At 53.2% G+C, this 25360-nt stretch overlaps 3 protein-coding genes across 3 annotated transcripts; 2 read left to right on the top strand and 1 right to left on the bottom strand.

Annotated features, from left to right (window-relative positions):
• Positions 1 to 6043: 6043 nt before the first annotated feature.
• Positions 6044 to 7529, top strand: BZA05DRAFT_455025 (kinase-like domain-containing protein; the record flags this gene model as incomplete). The annotated part of the gene is made up of 3 exons (XM_051487534.1): positions 6044 to 6575; positions 6661 to 6904; positions 6958 to 7529. The coding sequence occupies 3 exons, from the start codon at positions 6044 to 6046 to the stop codon at positions 7523 to 7525; spliced, it is 1344 nt and encodes a 447-aa protein (XP_051338227.1). The 3' UTR covers positions 7526 to 7529.
• An 8536-nt stretch (positions 7530 to 16065) lies between these two features.
• BZA05DRAFT_402371 (uncharacterized protein) lies at positions 16066 to 17803 on the top strand. Its single transcript, XM_051484102.1, has one exon. It carries the CDS (start codon positions 16444 to 16446, stop codon positions 17539 to 17541), a length of 1098 nt encoding a protein of 365 aa, XP_051338226.1. The 5' UTR covers positions 16066 to 16443; the 3' UTR covers positions 17542 to 17803.
• Positions 17804 to 18977: 1174 nt separating this feature from the next.
• BZA05DRAFT_455021 (uncharacterized protein) lies at positions 18978 to 25228 on the bottom strand. The gene is made up of 3 exons (XM_051487533.1): positions 24530 to 25228; positions 24402 to 24470; positions 18978 to 24343 (listed from the first exon to the last, which is right to left on the bottom strand). Exons 1-3 carry the CDS (start codon positions 25013 to 25015, stop codon positions 19310 to 19312), a joined length of 5589 nt encoding a protein of 1862 aa, XP_051338225.1. The 5' UTR covers positions 25016 to 25228; the 3' UTR covers positions 18978 to 19309.
• Between the last annotated feature and the right edge of the window lie 132 nt (positions 25229 to 25360).

The raw sequence follows: 25360 nt of genomic DNA, 5'->3' as shown, positions 1-25360 counted from the left end.
CAAAGCCAGCGATACCCTACACAGCTACATACGGTAACTAGTACGGCATGTGCCGGTATGCATGGTATGTACGTACATTCATACTCGAGTCTTGCATCGCCACTCTGGAGCAGAGCTGAGTTGAGCAGAGTATCATAGGTGCCATAGGATACGGTAGTAGCGCGCATGCCCCCTCGGATGGTCTGCAGTGCAGCTGCACTGCAGCAGCAGCAGCAGCGCGCAAACGATACGATAGGAACGTGCAGTACTCTGCCGTACCGTACCGTACTCTACGACGGCGCATTCCCTTGCAATAATGTAATGCGTCAGCACACTGCGATGGCTGGAGTAGAGTACTCTAGAGTAGATATCGCACCGGTGTTAGTTAACCACCGGTATTAGTTAACCACCGGTATTGGTCCGCCCGTGAATCCGGGCGTGCCTGCTGACGAGAGAGGGAGAGGTATGCACGAAAAGAAATGTACGAAAAGAAAAGAAAACCACGGAGCACAGAGCATGAATGTACGAATGCACGGAAGCAACCCCGTCCCGCCACCCACGGGCTTCAGGCAATCCAGCCGGAATCGAATCTAATGGAATCGCGAGCGAACTGAACTGAACTGATCCATTAACTATTACATAGTACGGATCCAATGAGGCCGTCTGCATCATTAGTTAAATTCCGACCTGCAACTTGCAAGGAAAGAGAGAAGGAAAAAAGGAAAAAAAGAGGAAAAACTGGCCAGAACGAATGCAGTGAGGCACCTGGATATGTGTACTTGGTACGCTGTTAAGCCGGCGGATAGATACAGATCACATGTATGTTGTGTGTGTGGGTGTGTGTCTGGCGGCGGCAGTCTTGGCTTAACTACTGCTCTAAGCAGGTGGGGCGGATAGTCATTAGTAGTTAGTCAAGTAACCACCTGCTAGTAGTCACCTACATATACCGGTATTTCTCGTAGCTGCTAACCACATACCTCTTAACGAGCCCCATCCTCATCCTGTCTCATCCTGTCTCGTCTCGTCGATGTGAGGGCCCCAAGACTCCAAGTGACGCCGGCGTTTCGCTTGTGATGGTGCCACGTTTCCGCGTGCTCGTGCTGCGCTCCGTAGTAACTAGTTGACGCATGCAGAGCTGTAGTTATGTATCATGCCTACTCTAGTTACCGCTGGATTTCGTGTCCGACTGCGACGGCGACGGCGACGGCGACGGCGGGGAGGCGGCGGCTTGAGATTGCGGTCTTGGCCAGAGGCGATACGGTATCACATCATATATCCGCATACCTACGGTACTCTATTACCGTATGGATATATATGTGCACAGCAGTGTACGTTCCCCACCCCCTGCCGGTAGAGCACATAGACCTCGAGCAGAACCCACTTTTCCCGCATGCGATGAGGGGGGACAAAGGCAAGGGAAAAACAGCACGGTGATGTCCATTGTCTGCAGCCCGCTGATCAACGAGCGACACCATCCGGCCTAGCTACTATTATAGTACTATACTCTCGACTACCTACCGTAGTCTACTCTTCCCATTTATGTACAGTATGCCCCCGGGACCTGCGCCTGCATGCAACATATACCCATAGGTAGTTGTTCGCAGTTCCGCGGATGAGTATTCACATTTCTTGGGGGGCCTTAGCGATGCGCAACAAGGCAAGCACATACATACCGATATTACGGCGCGTGCGGGAAGTTCTCCTAGAATAATACTCTACTGGACGCTGTCTTATGAGGCCAAGAATGGAGGATCTAGTCATTGAGACACGCCTTCTGCTTTCGGGCAGAACGTCGTGGAGTTGGGGACAAGGGGCGAGGGGGAAGGTCCCGTTAGCCGGTCAGCCTGAGGTTGAGTGAGGGGTTGTGATTTGTGATGGATTAAGGATCTGGACGTCTGGTGGGTACGGTAGGTAGGAAGGTACTGCCATCTTCTTTTTTGCACCGGTCACGTCGGCCACGCCGGCTCGGTGTAGGGTCCTCGAGGTTATGGCTAACTTCCTACCTAGTTAACCGGTTGGTTACTGCAGTCTGCAGCAGAATGTGGCGAAGGGAATGTACGGTAGACTCTACTCACCAGTTGATCCGCCCCCTTGAACTCTGCTATACCCATCATAATCAACCACCAGCCCCATATGTATAGCAGATTCGAAAGTGCCCGAGACATACCCAGCGCCATGTATGTAGTGTACAACTAAGGATCACCCGCACAATCCGGTATCCACTTCGCACCCGAGTATAAACCCGGCTGGTGCTCTCAATGTCACTTGATCCTCTCCATTCCTTCGAACCCCATTCCGATCCGAGCAAGGCCACGATACCATACCGGACTCAGGACGGAATCTCCCGCTGCCTGCAGGCGTGACTCGTGAGCATGTATCGGCGGGAAAGGCTCGAGTCAAGACTCGGGAGGCAGCCGTAGTGCACCGGCGATGCCGAACTGCTCAGGAGGAAGAGACGGAACCACCGAAGTGGCGGGGTGGATTACCCACAATACCGACGATATGTACCCACGGTACCGGTATAAGGGGTGTGGCTTGAACTTGCGGATAAACCGGCCGCGACGGCTGAACACAACACAGCACCACATAGCACTACACAACGTCGGAGCTGCCGAACGTGGTAAATGACGGCTCGTTACGAGCTTCATCCTCTATATACATATATAAGTGGAGTAAGTACCGTTTCTACTACCTACTTGGGTATTATCTGATAAATATCCATATGAAGGTCCCACTGTGCCATTTGCCCCTATCCTGCTGTAATGCTGCATTACTTACGGTCACATGCAGGCTTGTCAGCAGTGTACAGTACCGGTAAATTGGAATGATCCTCCTCCTCTTCCTCCTCCTTCTCCTCGGCTTGGACGGTTCTATGTAGGTAGGAATGTACGTACGTACTACATATACATATAGCCACGGAAAATTGTGATCCTCTGCAGGGTTATTCTTCAGCGTAGCTATCTACCGGTATTTGTATGTATTTAGCATACATATAGTAGTTGGGTTCTCCAATCCCTCCATGGCACTCACTAATCATGGAACAGCGGTTGATTACTCTACTCCAGGGTGATTTGCGACACTTGATTATTTCGCATACGAAGGAGATATATGAGTATATACGGGACAGACGCCGTCTACCTGGTATAATAGCGCTAACAGGTACTCTACATACTATATTCGGCAATCGCATCGAGCAACCCTCTAACTACATGGTAAAAAAACAATACAGCCCCCCGAAACAAAAGTATCAGTGCCCCGTAATGGCCATTGGCAGCTCAGGTCAGTCATAACGATCCGATGGTATGGTACGTACGTAGTCATCATATCCCAGCCTCCAGGTTACGAGGTGAACCATTCCGGTCCGGCATTTCTACCACTGGACGTACGTACGTTTCGGTAAGTTCGATCAAGACGAGCGGGATGTTGTGCTGTAGCTGTCAAGGTGCTTTCGACGTCACGTATCACCTACTATACTCTACCGTACTCTACTCCCGAGAAATGAGGATTGCCGGCCCGCATGCAGGCCTTGCCTATATATACCGTACTCCACGCATGTATTTCGTCGGCACTTCTCCGGCCGCGCCGCCCCAGGCATATGTAGGTACACACGACTGTAACTGACGATAGCTAGGTATGTAGTCATGACCATGGCCTAAGGCGTTGGTGGTAGTAGCACGAGTTGCGACGCTGTGATTTACATATTGCCGGCTACTATGTTTCGGCTTCGATCGAATAGATACCTATGAGGAGGTTCGAGACACAGAGAAGACGGAGATCCCGTCGATATCCCGACGGGCACTAAATCCCCCAAATACTTGCCGTTGGGTGGTATTGAATATTCTGCCGCATGCGGCATACGGTATCGTGGCCGTACTGAGAATTATACCTATATAGGCGAAGGTGGCTCGTATGCAGTGTCTCGCCCGCTCCGCACGCTGTCTTGACTCTTTACTATAATTTCAACCAGCAAAAAAACTTCCCGTCCCTTCCGAGACATTTTCAAACGTGCTGTCGTCTTCCATTCACGGCAATTCGGTACCGGAGGCCCCTTGCCGTTGTCTGTATGTAGATGAAGGAAGGAACAGAACAGGAGCACGACCAACATGCTTTGGGAACTCTATGTAGCCAATATCTCTTTTCGGCGGTAAGTAGTTAGCTGAGTACTTAGTTATAGGTAGTGAGTCGGCGCCAGACGCACTGCAGATAGGTACCTAGGTAGTTAACGCCGGTGATAAAAGATGTGGCGTTGTGGTTATGTTACATTATGTCTCATATGTATGTAGACATCGCACAGCGAGCGAGCGGATACCCACATAGGTAAACTATTGCCAGCGACGTTGGAGACGGCGACGGGTGAGCCAACAGACAGACATGATGCGGTCCATAAGGTATTTGAAACGCCCATTGAGGGATATTTCGATTGCCTCTAAAGGGCTGTTTGAGCACCAGAAAAGCTACCTGGAGGGCCTCAGATATGTGCACTCTGAAGGCATGCTCGTACTACTATATAGAGTGAGCCCAATCCAACGATGAGTGCGTGACCGTCCACCACGAGCGAGGTTCGGAATACCGGTAACTATAGGCCGAAGTGGCGTTGTGACGAGCTTTGCAGGTGGTCCAAGTGATATATATGCGTATGTACCTACGGCACCATCATGGTTGCAGCACCGTGCACCGTGCGGACAAGGCGCCGTCGTATGTATGTGTGTATGAAAGTCATATACGAACCGTCCCTTCCCCGGTCCAAAGTTCGCTCGCAGCACCTGGTACGGTAGTAACCAGCTGTCTTGTCTCATCCGCCTAGGTACAATGTACCCCCACAACCACCAAGATAACAGCCGCCGGTCACTTCCCCAACCAACACACTCCCTCCACAGCCGGGCCGTAATGTTCAACCAATTTTGATTTTCGTTGTTGTTTCCAGGCAGTGAATGGAGCTTGCGGGGAGCTCTATATACCCAACACGGCCGAGGCTATGTGAGTGAGCAGAACCAGCACGCAGCAACCGTGCAGATGATCATCCGCAATATTGTGGTTGTGTGTTATCGATAACTGAGCTGCGTCTCGCGTGTTACGGCGATTAACTAATGGCGTGTGAGTACAATGGGGCTGGGGGGACCTTGCCTGTTCTTTCTTTGGCCCCCACGCGGGGTACGGGCTCGCGTGCGTTTATGTAGGTAGGTGGGTCTGGTATGGCATGGTGTGGTGTGGTACGGTACATACAAAGAGAAGATGCAACTATCCAGCTGCTAACTAACCATTCGGCCGTGATGTTCGACTGCTCGTGGAGGGAAAGTTGGATTGGCTCGGAGTAGACCGATTACATACTTACATAGGCCAGTTCGGAAGCCCCGCAGCGCTAGCAGTTGCCGACAACTACATACGGTATCTCCTGACATCGTGCAGCTTTCCCAATGGTATCAGTCGGCTCAAGTAGGTACCGCAGGTAGTGGGGAGTGTGCTTGCCACTTTACTTCTGCGCGCCCCCGGTAACCACATACATAGCAACCAAAGCTAGGTAGGTAGCCAGTTAGTATATTACTCTGCTTACCTTAGTACAACGCTTCCCCAGGTGCACATATAGAGTAGCTAGGCTTGCAATATAGCCGTGGGAATCAGTAACACCAGCCGGCCAACTACCCTGGTGTTGCATAACTTTCTGTGGACCTCTGGACCTGTGGTGCATATGTATGTTTAAGTTAAGGCTCGTTGGGTTGCTGCCAGCAGAGTTGAACTGTCGCCAATTCTGGTGCGAAGTAAGTGGTGAAGAGTCACCTGTTCGAATCCTCCCCATGCCACATCCGAACGCGAAGCGGTGCGGTGCGGTGCGTGCAGTGATAATTGGTGAGTGAGAATACGATAGGTAGACGAACGAGCTTGGAATATTTAAGGGAGCCGCAACCAAAAACCAGTACAATCGAAGCAGGGTGATGCGATATAAGATAAGATAAGACGATATTTAAAACTCACTAGTTCGGTAGACTCTCGAGTTGAAGAAGCCGCCGAGCACTTCAATCCTCACACTGTACAGCACCAAACAATTTATCTATACAACACCGCACGCATGGCCCCATTTAGCACCGAAAGCATACTTCTCTATCGCCGAGGAGGCTACCACCCGGTGCATCTTCGAGACCGCATCTACGAGCGCTATGTGATTGAGCACAAGCTGCGCCACGACAGCCGGTCCACGACTTGGGTAGCTCGCGACCTCAAAAAGAACCGGCTTGTCTCGATCCGGATCTTTATTGCCGCCGTCTCGGAAGAAGGTTATACTGAAGCCGAAGTTTTGTTCCACCTGCGACCAGAGCCAGCGCCGCCTCGTTCGGTATGGCAGCGGCTGGGTGGTCTGTGGGTGCAGGACCAGCCCAAGCCTCAAGCCTCGTTCTTCCCCGCGCTTCTGGATCACTTCACCATTTCTGGACCTAATGGCGATCACCGCTGTATTGTCAGCGAGGTGCTAGGTAACAGCATCGGTGATCTCATGGAGGATCCCGTACAGGAGTTTGAGTTTCCTATGAACGCGGCGCGCAAGATCGGGGTCAAGATGGTCCATGCGGTGGCCGAACTACATTCCCGCCAGGTAGTCCATGGTAGTAGGTTACCTATACACATACTTCCTGTCCCCCGGCCGCTGTTCGACCGTGTGATGATGTCTGCTGCTCACGATTTCCCCACTAGGTCTCAATCCTAGGAAGTTCTCCCTGACCATCCCCGGCGTCGACTCGTGGACCCCCGAGGAGCTGCGTAAGTACTTCGGAGAGCCCAGCAAGTTAATAATGCAGGACCTGTGCAACCGCCACCGCTTCGGCGGCCGCCGGTACGAGCCGCGGCCGAGTCCGCAGCGCCCAGAGTACCTCGTCGAGAGCCCGCCGCTGATCCAGCTAACCTCGCTCTGCCTCGAGTCTCCGGGCATCAAGATAACGTACGCCTCTCGCCCACCTCTCTTCTCCCCTCACTAACCCACCCCCCTCGCAGCACCTTCAATACCGCCTTCTACTATATCGAAGGCGACGAGGTCCATAAGACGATCCTGACGCAGCCATCGTTCGCGTCGCCGGAGATTCAATGTCACGACGTGCTCACTCCCGCGTGCGACATCTGGTCTTTAGGTTGCGTTCTGCATCACATATTCAGCAACAACTACATGTGGGTGCCGCTGACGGGGTGCTACCAGGACACGCTGATCGACCTGACATTGTGTTTCGCGAAGCTGCCTGAGCCATGGTGGAGCCGGTGGAGCGATCGCGCGCGGTATTTCAACGAGTACGGACACCTGATGCATCACATGGCTGCTGACGGCGGTGCTGTCCCCAAGGGCAGCGATCTCATCTCGAGGATTTGCTATGCGAGGATGCATAGAGAGGGTGTACACGGCATGGGCGGTGAGGAGTTCGAGTGGTTCAGACACGTCATGATCGGCATCTTTAGGCTGCTGCCGAGTGAGAGGTTCGATGCCAAGGAGGTCGTCAGGTACCTTCCCCCCCGCTGGCTGGACGAGGTCGAGAAAGACGAGGGCAGGAAGGACGAGGGTAGGAAGAAATAGGCGGTGGTTACGAATAGTCCCCTCTCCCCCCAGATGGTTATGCGGTGATCGGCCCGGACTCAAGATAATCAAGGCTTTTTTTCATTTTTGAGGATTTTTTTTCTTTCCCCCTGGTTCGGATACTAATCGGTGCTTCCTAAGCATGGCATTAACACGTAGGACCACCTCCTCGGCTTAGGAATTTACCGTGGAGCTACATACTCGATGGCGAATGGTCGGTGGGGATCAATGATCATCACCGTGAGTATTTACAGCGAAATTATGTAGAATAGCCCAATTTGACCATTTTAAACTGGCCGCAATTACTACCAACCGCCCATTGACTTGGCTCCGCCCAAATAAACATTGCAACTTGTACGCTATGAGGAAAAAAGGCCAATCATTCCCTGGCAGAAGCCTGAATTTCCAGTGAAAATGAGCCGCACTTTTTGCTAATAGCCAGTTTACATGCAGACTCGAATTCAATTGAATCCGACTTGTCCCATTACCTGGACCCTAGGGGGAGGGGCGAGTTGGCCGGAGCATCGAGTGATCGGAGGATCCCTTGTGGCTCGGGGCTGGGCGGCACCGCACTAGCTGCGCGGAGATGTATTTTCCCCCTCGGTGCGGCCGGGATGCGCTCGGCAGTGGCACGGGTCGGAAGGATACGCCCCAGGGCCGCGGTAGCCACGGCAGCTGCGGCTGGCGAAGTGGATTCGGATGGCATTAAGTAGATTCGGATCAGTAACTATATATACTCAACCTCAGGTCCCTAACCACACGGATTTGGCTAGTGACGACATCCGACGGGAACCTGAGACTTGGGGCCGGGTGATGAATTTTGGAACCACATTGTCTATTTTCCGTCGGGAAACTACGGAAAAATGAGCGTGACATAGCGGGCTGCGGGTATATTATGCTAGATGGACCGTGGTTACCGTAGACGCAAACTCTAGTTACTGGAATCGCCAAACCCACTCAACGAAAAGCAACGGGTGATATAACTTGCAAGTATGAACTCCAGTTTCCGAGACGGTCTTCCACACAAGGTATCACTCGGCCGGCCCCGACCTCCAATCATTAAGAAAAAAACTTGCATGCACTTAGACCACCCCTGACCTGGCCTTGCCATTCTCTGCTGAGGATCCCTCCAGAAAGTCAACCAAATCCAACCTATGGGTACGAGTCCCGCCGCAGATCGATTTGCCCACAGCTCCCAGCCAGCCACCCGTAGTAACTACTATAGCGGCATCTCGAATTCCGCTCGCTCACGGGTTGGCTCTTCGAAGTCAGAATCCTGGCCAGTAGGAAACTCCGAACTCCGAACTCCGAGAATGGTGGGTGGTGGGTGGTGAGAGGTGAGAGGTAGGGTAGGTAGGGGAGGGTGAAGGTAAAGGTAGCAGATTGAGGAGCTGGAGCTGGCTACGGTACTGGCTGGTGTCATAGATAGTTATGGGGTTGATACGCCTAGATGATATGTGCTTGTAGGGAATGTCAGCACCGGACAGGAGGTTTTTCGTTTTCCGCCTTCGTTGGCGGGCGGGGGGCGGGAGGGGGGGGGGGGGGGGACAGGTTAGCTCTGAATCGTTCCATTGGGTAGGTACAGACATAGGAAAGTGTTTCGGCTACAGGTAGAAACGTCAGAAACGTCAGAAACGCCAACCGGCCGGCCGGCCATGGCTGTCACATGTCATGCAGTGGATGGATAGATGGTGGGAACAGGTTTCGGGGGCAGGTAAGTAGGTGTAGGCACTGACTGAAAGGAAGGAAGGAAAGGATTTACTGCTCTTATTCCTCCTCCTCTGGTAGAAGAGGGGAAAGCCGGGGAATACCCCCGCCCCGCCGTCCGGAATGGAATGGATGGATGGATTTGCTGGCAATCGAGATTCGAGCGGCAACCTTCGGGTGAATCTGAAGCGGTGCAACAGCACACCCTACATATCTACCTACCTAAGTACCTACCCAAGTACCTACCTTTCTGTCGTCGTCGGTAACAGCGCGTAAATAAAGCGGGAGGCGGCGGCGTGCATGATGCCGTGATCCAGGCTAACTTCGGCGGCGGCGGAGGGATAACGATAAAGAAACGAGATTTTCGGCTCCACGCACTTGGGAGTCAGTCGTGCTCATCTTTATGCAGGCGAGACGCATACATACATACCCACATACATACATACATACGCACGACGGAAAATGGATGTGGATGTGGATGTGGTGGGACGACGCTTGATTATTATTTTTTCGCCCATGAGTATGATGCGGCGTTTGAGGAGGCGACCTTGCTGTACTTGCAGGAAGGCTCTACACATACGGACGGCCGTATGTATGGTGGTGGTGGCATATGTATTTCGAGTACATATGTGCATACGGTACGGTATCGAGCAGAGACTGACTGTCCCACCACCGATCCGAATCGGGGACTTATCGGTATGTAGTTCCGCAGGCCGCAGTCTAAGGCTCCGTATAGTTCGGCTAATCATTTTAGAATCGCACAGATGGGGGAGGGGGGCGCATCCAAGTGGATTACCTACCCCCGGAGCAATATCTACCGTACACTCCCCGTTGAATCGACATCACATATATCTACTTCTGGGTACTCCGTCGCCACCCAGTGAACAGGGCTGCTGAGGAGAAGGCCGGAGCGGAATCTGTCCTCAGCTCATCGCGAAGCAAGATCTGATTTGTCCTGCGGTCCTGGTCCTGGCAGAACCCAACCATCCCAAACGACTGCCAGCCACTGTCCAACATGGTTATGCACAGCTATTTCATCGTGCGAAGATCGAAGGTTGACTGTACCATGAGGAAAGAGTAGAACGAAGCAAGAGGCAGGTACATGCCATGTTCGCACTCCCAGTCTATCCTATCAGGGAAAAGAAGTCATCTGTCTATCTGTTCGCAATTTAGCAGGTAGAATAGTAGGTAGGGGGTTGGTTTAGGTTGATTGTGCCTCCGGGCCCTCCGGTCCATCGTGGCAGTGTCTATCTGGATGGAGAAGTCCAAGAATTGACTTTTCGATCCCCTAGGGGTGACGTGAGTTGTGACGGCAGTACTGTGAGCGATGAGCCTGTCGGCGAGCACATAAGGAGACGGGATGGTGTTGGGAGGAATAGATCGAGCAGGTTCTGGATACCTACCTATACTTGGGAACTGAAGTGGGTGTGCCAAATATGGTTCGGAGGTCTGGGCCTGATGTCAAATAAAATGGTATGACCGAGATTTTGACCAGCGCAGAGCAAAGCAACCCTTTCGGAGCCTTCGGGGCTTTTTCCTTCCTTTCTTCCTTCCCATCGAGGACGACGACCTACACAGTACCGTAGTCTACCTACCTAGGTGTATCAAACGGACGAGAGAGCGGGAGGCAGGAAAGCCCGTTGTCACAGAATGGTCTTGCAACGCAACGCCATCCGCTCCGCTCAAGGGTGTGCGGAACGCCGGCACACCCGCACCAGTTGTATCCTCCCTCAGTGCTGTCGTCTGAACAGTGAGTAATTTAGTGAGCATTGACGACACCCACTTCCATTCACCCCAATCCATTCAACGCCCGCAGCCCGCTTGATGGATGAATGGGCGATCTACCGTATTGATTGGCAGGCCACCGCACTGCACCGCACCACATAGTCACATAGTCACATGTAAGTTATGTGCAGCTGATCACTCTATAGTAGGTGCTCTACCGGCAGCGGGACCAGCATATGTTCGCCCAGGCAGGACGGAAGACTGCCTGAGGCCCAGCCCAGCCCACTGCCCAGCCTCTCTTTCGCTTCATAGCAGTAGATAGGTAGGTAAGTAGGTTTGTAGATACTTGACTACTGCTGGAAGGTTCGGTCTCGAGGGACGGACGGTTGGAACTCCACTGCTACCTATGCCATTGATCCGTAGGCTGCAGGCCGTGAACCGTGAACCGCCGCCGAAAGTCCCGAAGTGGGGTCGAACCTTCAACATCACGTCAAATATCAGATTTCGGTTTCTCGGTTAGAGTAGAGACGTTAGAGTGGAGAGGTTGGAGTGGGGAGTGGGGAGTGGGGAGTGGGGAGAAAGAGAGAGAACGCTAATACCTAGTAGGTAATGCACGTACTAGTTAGCGATTTCGATAAAGAGGATTGGGTCCCGACTCCCGAGTCTCTCTCTCAGATTTGACGGTCAGTGAGAAGAGGTCAAAGCTCCCCCTTCAATAACGTTTAGGACTATGATAGGAGGAGGGGGCGTAGCGGAAATTTTGTAGACTACCTATGTAACACGGCACTGAAATCAAATATCTTGACGCCTATCTACCCCCGGGCCAGCAATGCGGAAACCAGGCTCGGGTTGAGTTTAAGGAGAAAGGGAGGAATAGGAAAAAGAAAAGGACTTGACCTGTAGATACTGCATAGTTTAAGGGCGGGTAATAAAAACGTTGTTTCTCGCTGGACGCATATTGATATCGTATCAGGGCATAAAAAACACGTATTTTGACTGTACTTATACCATATCACTACCATTATCTTAAAAATACGGTAGCAAATCTGAGCTCATCATCCATGCAACAAACAATTTTTAATTTTGTTTCCATATTCCAAATGCCCTGGATGAATGTTTCATATCTATATTCCAGGACTACTCACCCGGACATATGCCGCCGCCGGGTATCGAACCAACACAACTGCTCAGTGTTCGACATATCTAGGCGCCTATTCCAGTCCGTCCGTTCGTCCTGAGCCTCGGACTGGACTTTATAGTATCTCGGCAGTCTGTCCGGGTGCGGTTTTTGGACGGACTAGGTAGTCCAAAAAAATTGACGGCAGGACGGACTACAGTCGACTGCAGTCGAATACCGAGAGATGAAGAAAGTTTTTTCTTCTAGCACTGGCAAAATCGCGCCAAAGTAACGCACGGTCGAAGAAAAGAGCGTGCTGGAATGTCACGTGATAGGTCAGCACTCAGAGGTGTTTTTTTTTCTCCAGTCATAAGTGGAACCGAGTGCAAATCGGACTGTAGTCGACTGCAGTCCGCACCTAGTCCACGAAATCCATGGACTGTAGTCCGGACCGGACTATGTCGAACACTGCCCAAATGCCTGAATGAATATTCATACCGTATCCCGGACTCTGGAGTCGGCATGGTGATGATGAGGATGACCTGAGGCCGAATTCCGGTGGCCCACGGCGGATGAGCACGGTAGGTATGCAGTTACATATTTAAGTATGCAGTTATACATAGTCCTAGTTACACCATAGTTACGTCGAATTCTCAATCCTTCGTTATGTATGTACCTCGAAGTAAGTCCGGCTCAGTACTCACAGTGTTTGTTGCCTCCATCCGATTTAATTCGATTTCATTCGTTCCGATTCGATTCGATATTGAAATAAATAAATAAAGGGAGTCAGCAGTCAGCAGTCACCACCACCAACACCAGTCACCACCACCAACACCAGTCACCACCACCGGGGTTTTTTTCTCTCGCGCGTGGTCCTATACATCACTCACTAGAGTAATCACGCCGCATGCTTTTCTGAAACAGGTTCGCGGCTATAACTGTAGCTACTAGTAGCCATCACGCAGCTTATCGGCCGCCCCGTTTGATACAGTGAGAGTCTGAGACAAACAGACGCCAAGTTCTCACTTCAGCTGTAGACTAGAGTAGACTCTAGAGTGGGATATGTAGAGTATGTAGAGGCAAAGTAACCATGACCTGATATCAGCAGCGCCATAGACATGTAGTTGGCATCGCATGTTAGTTAGCATTGCATGATATGTAGAGTATGTTAACACTGCTTGCATATGAGATTTCTCCTCTCATAACAGCGGAGGCTACACACGTAATTATTGGGTTATCGTAACAGCCATCCGTCCAGTGTCCAGTGTCAGATTGGGGGGTACCATACTTAAGAAAAAGGGTCAAAACGGAGTTAAGTTGCAGTGATCCATCCAATCCATCCATCCATTTGAACGAACAGCCTACCTATCAGAACGAAGCGCAACAGCCCGGCCTCCCTCCACTCCCATCCCCAGCCTTCCAGCCGCTGAAATTCCGCGTCTGGCCGGAAGAGAATTCCGCCTGTCCTGGCCCGTCGTTCCGTTTGGGAAGTCGTCGTTCGCCGGAGTGTTTCACCTCTGCCCCTCCTCGATCGAAGAGGTTCGTCGCAAATCTCGGTCTCAGCCACAGCCGTGGTTGGGTTAGTGTTACATACAGGGCTGATATGATACAGACACGGCACTGGGCATCTCTTCGCCCGATAGACGGTGCCATATGGATCATGTCTGGCCTGGGCTTGGCAAATGGGCTGACTGGGCTGGCGCCGGGGCTGGAGCTGGCCTTGCTCTTCTGCTTTACTCTACGCGCCCTGCAGGCTGCAGCAGCCCGGCCGAGTGGGTGGCTGGCAAGGCATGCGCTGCAGTGCGCTGCAGTGCACCATTTCCCCCTCCCAGACTGCAGCCACTCTGGCTAACTAGCGGGCCACATGGTGCCAGGTGCAGTGGCCATTGACCTCCCCTTTCCTCATACATATAGGTAGAGTACTCTAACTACAGTAGTAGCCGAGAAACAATAGTTACCTAGCATAGACCACCACTCCTTGACACCCGCTCCCGCTGTACAGGACTCTACTTGCATGCGTCAAAAAAGGCTCCCTCCCTGGGCCTCTCGGTACCAACCGGGCGCTACCGGCATACCGGCCACGGCCACGGCCCCGGCTACGCCCCCAAAGCTGAGCGGCCGCCGGCGAGTTGGTTCTGTATGTACGACGTATGTACGAGTGTATGTAGGTCTTGGACGGTGTGATATCTTTGTGCCAGCACCAGCAGCGGGAGGTTACTTTTGGTAAGTTCATGCTTGGACCAGGACGGCAGCGATGGGTGAGGGAAAGAAGGACAGAGGGAGGGAAAGAGGGAGGGAGGGAGGGAATGAAAGAGGGAAATAAGGAGGGAGATCCTCAACAGTTTCTCATCAGGTCGTCGGGGGGAGGGGGAGGGGGGAAGGGAGGGGAGGGAAATCTTCGTCAGACCTGGAACCGTGAAGTGTGACGTTTGCTTGGTTGGTATATGTGGGCCGTGTTATTGCTTTAACAACCAGCCAGCCAGCGAGCTAGCCAGCCGATGAGCTAGCCAGCCGATGAGCGAGCGAGCAAGCCAGCCAGCGGTAGGCTGTCGATGCTGACGCTGCGTATTCACGACGGTGGGATTCGGTATAATGCTTAGCCATTTAGCGATGTTGGGACATGGGTGCGGCGGACATCGTTTTTTTTTTCTCTTTCTCTTCTCGTGGGTGACAGGGAAACGGTTGGTGATGGTGATGGTATGATTGTAGGGACCCTGGACTCTCATCCTTTGCACGTAGTGTCCGCCGCCGCCGTTGCTGCTGCTGCTGCTGCTGCTGCTGCTGCTGCTGGCTTGCCGAATTCCTGGATATCGGCGGGGGCGGGCGGGCGAGCTTAGTGTAGAACGATCGTCGGTGATCTCCTGTCTGTCTGTCTTTCTGTGTTCGTGTCTTCATGTCTTTGTGTCTTCCCGTCTTGCTGTGTCTCGATGCACCGCCAGCCAGCCTGCCAGCCAACCTTCCGTCCGAGTCCCCCCGCCAGCGGCGGCACCGATCCCACTGAGGCCAACTGGTCTGGACTGTGCCGGACTGTGCCGGTTGAAGGCCCGATTAGTTCGTTCGGGGAGATCGATGCTTGTTGAATGCGCCATTAGTCCGTTCGTAGGGTCGATGGTGTTCTATTTGATCTTCGCCCTCTTTCACCGTCCACCACGTTTGGTCGAGATGGAGTAGAGTAGGTAAGTGCTTGGTATGCATCGCGATGCAGCTTGGAGCTGGCCCTTCTTCCTCGACGATGACAACGAATGTACCGACCACTCGTTTGGGCCTCCAACCACCTAGCTCGGAATGCACTGCAGTTGTATCTCCTTTGGGCAAGATCCCCCTTCGCTTTGTCAGTGGCCGTGGGCAACAGCCGCAGCGAAATCCGAGATCGCTCGAAAGAGCCGTGCATGGCAGTTGGAGGGGATCTAGAGCAGATCCACCGTGTGTGCTTGCCTGCTTGCTCGCTGCACCAGAGGAGAGCGCAGTACCGCATGTACGGTATGTCAAAGTATGTATGTGTGAAGAAGTATCATGTATGATGTAGGTGGGTAATGCACTTGCTCGAACATGTGTGTATTATGTATCTACATGTGTCGGTATGTACATGTGTATGTAGGTGTCGTCCGCCTGCAGCCAACCTGCCTCTTGACACCTACAAACGCCAGAGTCACATTGGTTCCGAGTGCAGCACCAGCAGCAGCAGCTTGCAATGCGCCCAGGTCGCCGGTCGCCACTGCACTGTGCTGCCTGTTTGCTGTCCAATGCTGCTGCTGTCTCAGGTCGATAATGCTCCATGGGCCGATTCTCCGTTCGTGATTCACCTTCGGGAGCCACGTCTATCTCAGCCTTCCCGGATGCGTGGGTGCGGTGGTGGTGGGTTCGGGGATGCCGGCGGAGTGTAGTTAGCTAAGGAAAGTCAAGCAAAGGTAGTAAAGTAAGTAGCGTGGTCTCTGGTCTGTCCCCCCATCCCCATCCCCAACAACAACCCAAACCCAACACCCTTCCCCCACCCACCTAACCCACCTAACCCACCCCATCCCCCGCCACGCCAGACGAATAGCTGGGTTCATATAAATGCCCCGCCCCGTTCTTTCAAGGCTGGAACTCGTTACTCTGGCGCGCTGTCATCACCCGCCTTCATCGTGCAGTATAGCCCCATCTGGCGCCTATTTATTCCGCAGCCAACCTTCCGTACTTCCGTACCGTTGTTTCAAAAACCTTCCTCCCTTCCGCGGGCAATTGAGTTGAGCCACTTGAACTTGAGCCTCACCCCTCGGCCCCACACACCCCTCCAAAAAAACAAAAACAAAAAACAAAAAGCAAAAAAACAAAACCCCCAACCCAGTACACCCCACCACCGCCCCGCGCTCTCCCCGCCCGTCCATCAATGACGGCATCCTGCCCGTCATCTGGCGCCGCGGACTCGCACTCAACGCACTCGCCGCCGGAAGACACGAATGCGCAGCGCCTCCGCGAGAACCAGCGACGGTCGCGGCTCCGCCGGAAGGAGTACGTAGCGTCGATCGAGGGGCAACTGCGCGAGTTCCAGCGCACGGGCGCCGAGGCGTCGCGTGAAGTCCAGGCCGCCGCGAAACACGTCGTCCGCGAGAACAGGCTGCTGCGCGAGCTGCTGAGGAGGAAGGGCGTGCTGGATGCCGAGGTGGATGGCTGGCTTAAGGATGGTGCCGCTGCGGCGCCGGCGGGTGTGGGTGCGGGTGCGGGCACGGGTGCGCAGACGTCGATTGATAAGGTCCAGAAGGCGCTGGTGGTCAGAAGGCCGTGTGATGCCGACGACGCGGTTGTTGTGGGACGCAGGAAGAGCACGGGCATGGTGGTGGAACGCACGCGGCGTGGGAAACACGAGCTCAATGTCCAGACCAGGAAGATCAAGGTCGAGAAGCACACGCCGCCGCCGCTGCACTCGGCAACAGCAACGTCGCCGTGCTCCTCGGTCTCGGCGTTCTCGCCGACCACTCAGGATCCGTCGGCGTTGGCCATGGGATTGACGCCGGACAATCCCGCTTCCGCCCCGCAGTTGTCGAGCCCGATGTATCTGCATACGCCGGGATACAGCTCGCCCGTACAGCAGCAGCGCGCGCAGCAGCCGCAGGGCGATCTGTACCTGTTCCATTCGTTCCAGCAGCAGCAACATCAGCAGCAGCATCAGCAGCAGCATCAGCAGCAGCAGCATCAGCAGCATCAGCAGCAGCATCAGCAGCAATCGGCACTGCAAGGGCTCTCCGACAATTTCATGACGCATCATCGAGACGCTGATAAACAAATGCACGTGCATCGCATCCCCTCTCTGGACGGGCATTGCCACAGCGCCATGCAGTGCGATGCTGCGCGGACAATGATCTCGGAGCTGCAGCCGCAGACGCCAATGGAAGGGTTGACGCGGGAGCTGTGTCCGCAAGGATCGACGGAAGGGTGTGTGGTCGACACCACAGTGCTGTTCGGCGTGATTGATCGGGCGTGCATGTGAGTTGGGTCGAGGACTCGAGGTAATGGTAATGTGTTGCAACGAACGAGCTACGATACGATACGACTGTTAGATATTGATAGATATCTCCTCTCCTTCCTTCCTTCCATCTCTTCTCCTTTTTTTATCTTTTTCTTTTCTTCTTTCACCATCTGCACCTACGGCATTTTATTACTCTTTATATTTATTTTTCTTTTGCTCAACCACACTTGTTTTCGTGGAGTTGGAATGGGATCCGGACCGGAGTTTATGTCATGAAACGGGGGGGGAGGGTGGGCATTTGTGGGGGAATTCGGCGGGGGATATGTGATATGATACGATACGATATGCGCCGGCGGATGGGGGATATTCGGGGCTGGAGAAGGTTAACGTGGTTTACTATGTATATACATCCGGTGCCAGTGCACCGGAGTTTGGTGGGGAGGGGGGGGGGAAATACCGGTATCGGTAGTGACGATAGTAGATTATGCGATGGGATGGGCATTGGGCATTGGGCATTGGGCATTGGGCATTAGGCATTGGGACTGCCTTGGAGACAGGTACATATTTTGGTTTGGCCGGTCCGGCGTGGTGGAAACACGCATAACTAATATACCCTGCGTTCATGTTCTCTTGGGGTTCCGTAGGAGGAAGTGTTTTGGACTCTTTTTTTTCACGTGATGTTGCGCGTTCTTCATACGATATCACTATACTAGTGAACCCTGTAACTACCGTGCTGCTGTAGTCCAGACTCCAGAGTCTCGGGATCAATTGCTCTTGAGCATCAGCGTGCTCGGCTCCATGCATCAGGACTCAGGACTCAGGCTATATACCTACTCTATGTAGACCGCCATGTTGCACAGATACACGATATAATCGAATGAATCATATCCACTAGCACTCTTCCTCGGAACCCAAAACATCAACCCCCTTCCCTGCCATCTTTTGACGGAAGTAGTGTGCATAACAGAGTTGCTAACGCTGTGGGCTCGTCGGCTGGAAACACCGCACGTACTGAGCACCAGGCCGTCCTCGTTGGAGTTCGATGGCTTGGGCGGTGAGGCTCGGTCTCCCCCACCCACGTGATGCTGTAACTATACCGCGCTTCACCTGATATCACCCGTGTATAAACCCTGCGAAATGTTGATACCTATTATGTCTTCTTGCCTACCTATTCCGTCGGTGTTACTGACTCCTTTCCGGATTTGTGTCCTTTTGCATCGTCACATAAGTAAGCAGCCTTGGTGGCTTCGCAGCATTGTCCCTGGCTTCTCACCAGAATAAGCATCTTCAAGCCCCCAGCCCAGTCCGGCATTGTCTATTCGCATTCTCTGTCTAAGGCTTCATCCCTCTGTCTAGTATATAAGATCGTTTTCCGTCATAAGCAGTCTTCTTTCTCGTCTTTCTCGTATCATCGGCATCAATCGAGTCAAGTTCTTCTTTCAATTTCAACACGATGTCCGGTCTGAGGCTTTCCGGTGCACCGCCGTCTACCAGCGCAAACACCCGAAGGTATCCTGTGCTGGACACAGCGGAGGGTTTTGGGCGGTAGATACATAGTGGAATAGTGAATGCGTGCATATGATAGGGAAAGCCTCACGGTTCTTAACTACAAACAGTTTGAACTTCGTGCACGGGATCGGTGCCATAAGACTTCGGTTGCCGTGTGTTGGATCTCAAAAGATGCACTCATTCCGTTGCGTTCAACGGATCACCCCATTATTCGTACAAAATGAAACTCCCAACACCCACGCAATCCACATTTCAAACGGTAACAACTAAGTACTCATACCTACCTCGCAAGCATAAAAGACCCACCCTCATCTTCCCCACTGCCCGTCCCCCCACTGCCCAGACTCAATGCCCTCCCCTCACCCCTCCCACCCCCACCTCCACCCCCACCCAGCCCACCAGGACCCCCAAACGCGTGCACCTCACTCGCCCCAACCGTCGGACTCCCCATCCTAACCACTCCCACCGGCGCAATGATAGGGCTATCCCACCTGCCACCGACCAACCCGCCCGCCTGTCGCGGCCCCCCCTTGCCCCTGAGCACCTCTTCGTAGAACCTCCTAAGCGCCTCGGGATCACTCAGGAACGCCTGAATCTCCGCCTTGATCCCCTCCGGCGTAGGGAGGGGAATGCTGGGCGAAATAGGGCTACCCACATCCGGCTCCCTTCTGCTTTCGATGATATTAGCAACGGAGGAACCGCCTATTATCTCCGACCGCGATACCACCCCGCCAACACGCGCTTGCGGCGGCGAGTTGACGCGTAGAGTGTATGCGCGGTTTGCCATGAGATAGAAGTCACCCGTGTCTGAGATCTGCGCAAAGATTACGCCGGAGCGGTGGATGTACTGCGACCATTGGTAGTCGAGCGACCCCCAGGAGTAGCGCACTTGCACGTCCTGCGGGAAGTTGCCGGCGGCTTCGGTGTCCAGGACGAAGTTGAACTTTTTGAGGATCAGCTTGTGGTGCACCCACGGGTCTGGAGGCGGCTGTGGCGTAAAGGATATAGGTGTCAGGATTGTTGAGAGCTCCATGTTTTCCGTCAGACATGTTGAAGTGGATGGCGAAGGAGGCGGCGGTGGTGCGAGCGCAAGTTTGACGACGATGGGCGCTCGAAAGAGGTTGGATTTGGAGATGCGTGAGACCTCGTCGATGGGCGCTTCTACGAGCTTAAGGCCATATCGGTCGATAGTGCGAGCCCAGGAAGTGAGACAGTCCTCGATCAGCTTTGATGTCGTATTTATCCAGTCGATGCGGATGTGATAGCAGTTGTCGGGGTTGTGAAGCCGGTCGTAGTGGAGGGTGATGATTTCGGGACGATAACTCTTGCGTGAGGGATCGACATCGTACTTCATGGATTTCGAGAGGTCGACTTCGGCTTTCTTCTTCTGCGGGTGGCAAGACGCAGTCGGCGTTTTGCCCCCACCGCTCTCACTGCCGGTTGAATCTTCGGTGAGTATCGTGCTGGAGCGCGAGCGCGTGCGGCGGAGCGGAGATGAAGCCGTGTCGGAAAGCGGTGTCTGAGGGACGGACTTATCACTACTCCTCAGAGAGGGCAGCCATCTTCCCTTGCTTGAAGGCCGTGCCGGATTTGCCCAAGCTTCTGCTATGCGATAGAAGAAGTTACCGTCGCGGAAATCATGGCGTTGATTCACATGTTGGAATAGTCCCAACTTGATGAGTTTGTTGCCGACCGCCTCGGCTTCCTGTCTCGTGTTGACATCCTTAAAATTCTCCACGATCCAAGTGACCATCTCTTCTCCTATGAAGCTATTGCTATGTAGCCTGAGGTGCCAGCGTCGATCCTGCAATCGTACGCCACGGGGCCCCTGGAGCTCTTGCGCAATTGCCTTGATGTCGAGATTCTTAGACTCAAACATCTCGGTTGTCAAGAGCTGGCTGCGTCGCATGTGGCCGTCAATATCCGATTGAAACAAACTCTCGAGCTCCTGGGCGACTGCCACCGAAGGATCCACAGTCTGATAGAGTATTTGCAAAGGGTTCTTTTCTTTGGCTTTCTGCCGGGAACCACCGTAACGCTCATAGTGTCGCTCTTCGGGAGGAACCCACCGGTTGCGTTGGAATATCATCGTCAAACGTCGGATACCTTCAAGGTGGATCTCCTCGTCGTTTAGCTCGGAGCCTGGGCCTTGCCCGCGACGTGCAAAATCGGGTGGATCGCACGGAATGAGGACGAATCGAGCTCGCCAATACCTCAACTGGTCCGTCATGGCGTCTTCATATCCTCCGATAAACTGATCCGCGTAGTTCCAGTTGTAGTCGCTGACCGGTTGATACAAGCTGACCCTGACGGGTTTGTACGTGGGCTTGAGAAGCGTTTTGATGTAGCTGGTGTAGTCGTCGTCGGCGGTTTTCTTGGATGATGTAATTGCGGTTGCCGGCTTACGGATATACCGCTTGACTTCAACGTTGTACTCCTCGTCGCAGATCAGCTGGTGTATATGTGCCCCACGGCTCATGAAGCACGATGATCCCGGTGTGGACATATAGGTCTTATCGTATATGCCGTTCTGACCCCCTCTCCCCTGTGTTGCATCAGTGACTTTATTACCCACAACAATCTGGAAGCCTTGCGTGAGACGAAGCGCGATCATCGCCCTGACCAGAGCCTCCCGGTTCCCCGATGTCTCGCTAAGTTCGTAGTCGGAGTTCTGTGAGATAACATAAGGACTTTCGTGATACTCGGTCGCTAGTTGTTCCGCAGTGGGAAAGTGCTCAGTGGTTAGGGGTAGTAGCGCGGGAGTACACAGACTCTTCCATTTGACTGAGGAGATCTTGATAGGTTTCGGAAACACATGGTGCCAACGTCGGTACTGACTCACGGACGTGTGCGTATTCTTCTTAGGATTACTCGGGTTCAAAATCTGTACCCAAGGTGCAATGGCAGTAGTTGGTGATACTGTTGACATATGGCTCAATCCCTTCTCCACATTGGGGGCATGATCGTTTCTGGAACCTGGCGGCCGAATCAATGCCGATGACCCTTTCATCATCTCAATATCCCGTATGCCGCCCAGGGCGCGGTGCTCTAATGGGGATCCCACAATGCTTCTTCTCCGCTCCCTATCTCTTGCTACAACTTCCAGTGACGATGTTGAGACGTTCGATCCGGTGATGGATATTGGACGAGTGCCCCGTATCGGCTTCTCCGGACTCTCTTCGAACTTAAATTCTCGAACTGTGCTCTTAGGAGATAAGGGCCCACTCTTGGGAGACGCAAGGCTATGCTCACTGGTATCGAATCCCCTCGTCACCATTGTCCCAAGACCAGTAACGTCGGTAGTCGTCACTTTGGCTGCAGACTTGGTCGCACCGCCCCAAGCTTTGAATCCAAAACTGATTTGCCTTAGCCGTGCCGCAGGTCTTCCTAATAACCCACCACCACCGCCACCGCCCGTGCTTGACTCAGCTGGTGTTGGAACAGGCGTTGAAGCCTTCGATTCCATAGGAGTTTCCAACTCGGGGCGCCGTTCTTTCATCTTGCGGTCAAAGAATCCACCAGAACGGACGGACATTTGCCTGGTTAAATCACCGCGGAAGCTCGTTCCGAGCACAAATTCATCCTCCTCATCCAGTGTCTGCAGGATTTTCTTGTCTTCTTCGTCGATACTAACCTTCCGCTCCTCGGCTCGCCGAATGGCTTCTTGGAACACGTACAATGGGCGGAATGATAGGTCGTCGTACTGGTCCATCCACCCGAAGTTGTCCTCCTTCCACTGGTCTCTCCTCTTCTTTTCGGCGTCCTTACCGCCGACTTCTCTCGGAGGTCCAGAGTCTGGCAATGACTTCCACAGAGGATTCTCGTGGAGAAAAGGGACGGTTATGCAGGATGTTGCGTTCTCGACTATTCCCATCATCTGGAGCTCATAGATTTTGCATCTGGCTCTAAATACTTGAGTAGCCTTCTTCTTTTGGATTTTGGAATCCTTCTGTTTCTCAACCTTTCCGCTCACCGGACCACGGTTACGCCGTGTCTTCTTTTCGGAAGCCGATGACCAGAAGGAGATATCGATCCAATGAGGCATTGAGTAAACCCAATCACCCGGTTGTAGTGGTGGTTGATGGTTAGGATAGTGTTTTGGCGGAGAAATCCCTGGGCGAAGTTGTGTTTCCTCGTCCCTGCTACTGGCAGGATTACGGTAACGGAAAAGTGGAACCATATGCAATGGAGCCTTGCTAAGGCAGACAAGATCAATGCCCATCCCGTTCGAGACCAATCCCTCTGTTGTAGCCTTCAACATCTCATAATCCACCTCGAAAAGACCGGTGCCAGGCGTAACAAGGACGATAGAGACTCCCGTTCGCACGAGATCCACATCAATGTACGTCCGTGAGAATTGGATGGTAGCAAGGTTGATTGCTTCCAAGATATTCCCGTGAATAGCGGCAGAGGGCCGGCCAGTGATGATCGTTTTTGGCGGGCGCGAAGATTTCCCGGTCGCCGGTAACCTTGGAGACTGGCTCGGGGTCGAAGATGGGCGGAGCTTGTCTACTGGTAACATCGCGGGAGTGCCGGGCCTCGAAACCATACTGGCAGCTGACGACACAGGAGGCGTGAGATCCATCATGTTGTACTCCGCACTTTCCTCTTCGGGAACAGGTTGTACCAGCACATCTCTCAGGAATGTCGCAAACTCGCGCTTGAGTCGGTGGAGGATTACCGTCCAGTCAGCGCTTCCCATATTGGATATCACGACGCGGAAGAAGTCGCGATATCGCCGCCCTTCGCCGATCTCGATCCCGCCGGGTGTTCCGAGGAACTCATCGTCAGACTTCTCGTCCTGGCACACAATCCCAACCGGCTCACCGTGTTCGTACACGATCCGAGTGAACAACACAATCGACACAAGGTGATGGGCATCGATCCGGCGCCACCTCTTGAAGAGCTCCGGCAAGAACCCGTTGATTAATTTGTTGAACATTATTTCACCCCCAACACCACCAGTACCTCCAGCCATTGGATCGTCATTAGGCTCGTCTCCATCGCACCCATCATACGTATCAAAGTGCCACATTTCCCGGCTCATTTGGATGAATATCACATATCTGGCAGATTCAGACCGAAAAATGGGAACCGTCCGAGGTGAGAAGTATGCGGATCTGACCTTTTCTCCGCGGACCCAAACATTACCCACCGTGGCTCGGATCGAGTTGATGAAGAGAAGCTTTTGCGACTTGTAAGGGCAGGTGTTGGAGAGGAGACCGGTGGTCAATCGCCAAATGTCGTTGCGAGTGATATATTGATCGCGAAAGAAGATTTCGACATGGGAAGCTTCATGAAGGGGTTTATCGACCTTGTCAATCACTTGTGAGCAATCACATCACAGCCTACGAGCTAGCAAGGGGCCATACGATTGTAACTCGAACCGTAGCTCTAGACGGAAAGCCGAACAAAGCGGCAACATGACTGGCGAGCGATATCTAGGTACATTGACATGAGCTCTCCCGAATACCGTAATCAGTGGCAGGAAGCTCTGTACCTGTACATTAAGCTTGCGCTGTGATTCTTCCAGTTCTCTAATGACAAATAAAAAGTTCCCCTCTTCCTCCTTCGGTTGCGACTCGGACCTTGACCTGTCATCCTCCCCAGCCACCGATCCCGAGTAGCTTCCTTTCCGCCCTGTCGTCGCTCGTCGCTCGGACGCGGCAATGCCAGTTCCGTTGTCAGATATGTGCCCATTCCCTCCAGATGAGTAGCCCTCCGATGACATGTTCCCGCCGGACGATGAAGATGCCACTTGCGGAATCAGACGGACCTCGGCGACATCTCCAGGCTTCGCCACGCCGGGTCCGAACAGGTCGTAATTAAGCACGGCGTCATGACGGGATAGCGTAGATGTGGCATCGGGATCATGAATCCATAAGGTCAAAGTCCTAGAGCTGCCGCCGTTTGAAACACTGCTTGCAGCGTGGGCTGTATGAGCTGTTGAAGGTGGGTAGAGGTTAGTAGTTGAGGGGCGAGACATTGTAGTGCGGCGTGCGTGCGACGTGCGACGTGGGTCTGTTGAGAGACGAAAAGGATGGCTTTCTGTTGCTTAGAGAGGGAAGATTCGCATGTTGAGGAGGAACTGGGCTCAAGTCATGGCACGCGATGGTCAGGAGGCCGGAATAGTTGCCGTCGGGCGGGGTTGAAGGTATCGAAGGTAACCGACCCTTTTCTTTCGAGGCGACAATGAGGTTGAATTGCGAGAGATGGCGAGATGAGATCAGATTCGATTAGATAGCTGCACGAGTCGATAAGATTGTTTTTTCGATAAGATACAGGATGATCTCCCGTGACCTCTGATTAAGTCGGAACGCGCCAAATTTCA

Source organism: Tricharina praecox (assembly GCF_024521635.1).
Source record: "Tricharina praecox strain CBS 144465 chromosome Unknown BZA05scaffold_17, whole genome shotgun sequence".
NCBI lineage: Eukaryota > Fungi > Ascomycota > Pezizomycetes > Pezizales > Pyronemataceae > Tricharina > Tricharina praecox.
Note: the sequence above shows the minus strand (reverse complement) of the source record. Positions and strands in the feature narration are given on the sequence as shown.

What these genes read in the sequence shown, in the direction of transcription:
- BZA05DRAFT_402371 (XM_051484102.1), top strand. Translation starts at nt 16,444, where the DNA reads ATGACGGCATCCTGCCCGTCATCTGGCGCCGCGGACTCGCACTCAACG.
- BZA05DRAFT_455021 (XM_051487533.1), bottom strand. Translation starts at nt 25,015, where the DNA reads ATGTCTCGCCCCTCAACTACTAACCTCTACCCACCTTCAACAGCTCAT. An exon ending in AGCGCAAGCTTAATGTACAG is followed by an intron (nt 24,471 to 24,529) that starts GTACAGAGCTTC and finishes CAATGTACCTAG; the next exon opens with ATATCGCTCGCCAGTCATGT. An exon ending in CTACGGTTCGAGTTACAATC is followed by an intron (nt 24,344 to 24,401) that starts GTATGGCCCCTT and finishes GTGATTGACAAG; the next exon opens with GTCGATAAACCCCTTCATGA.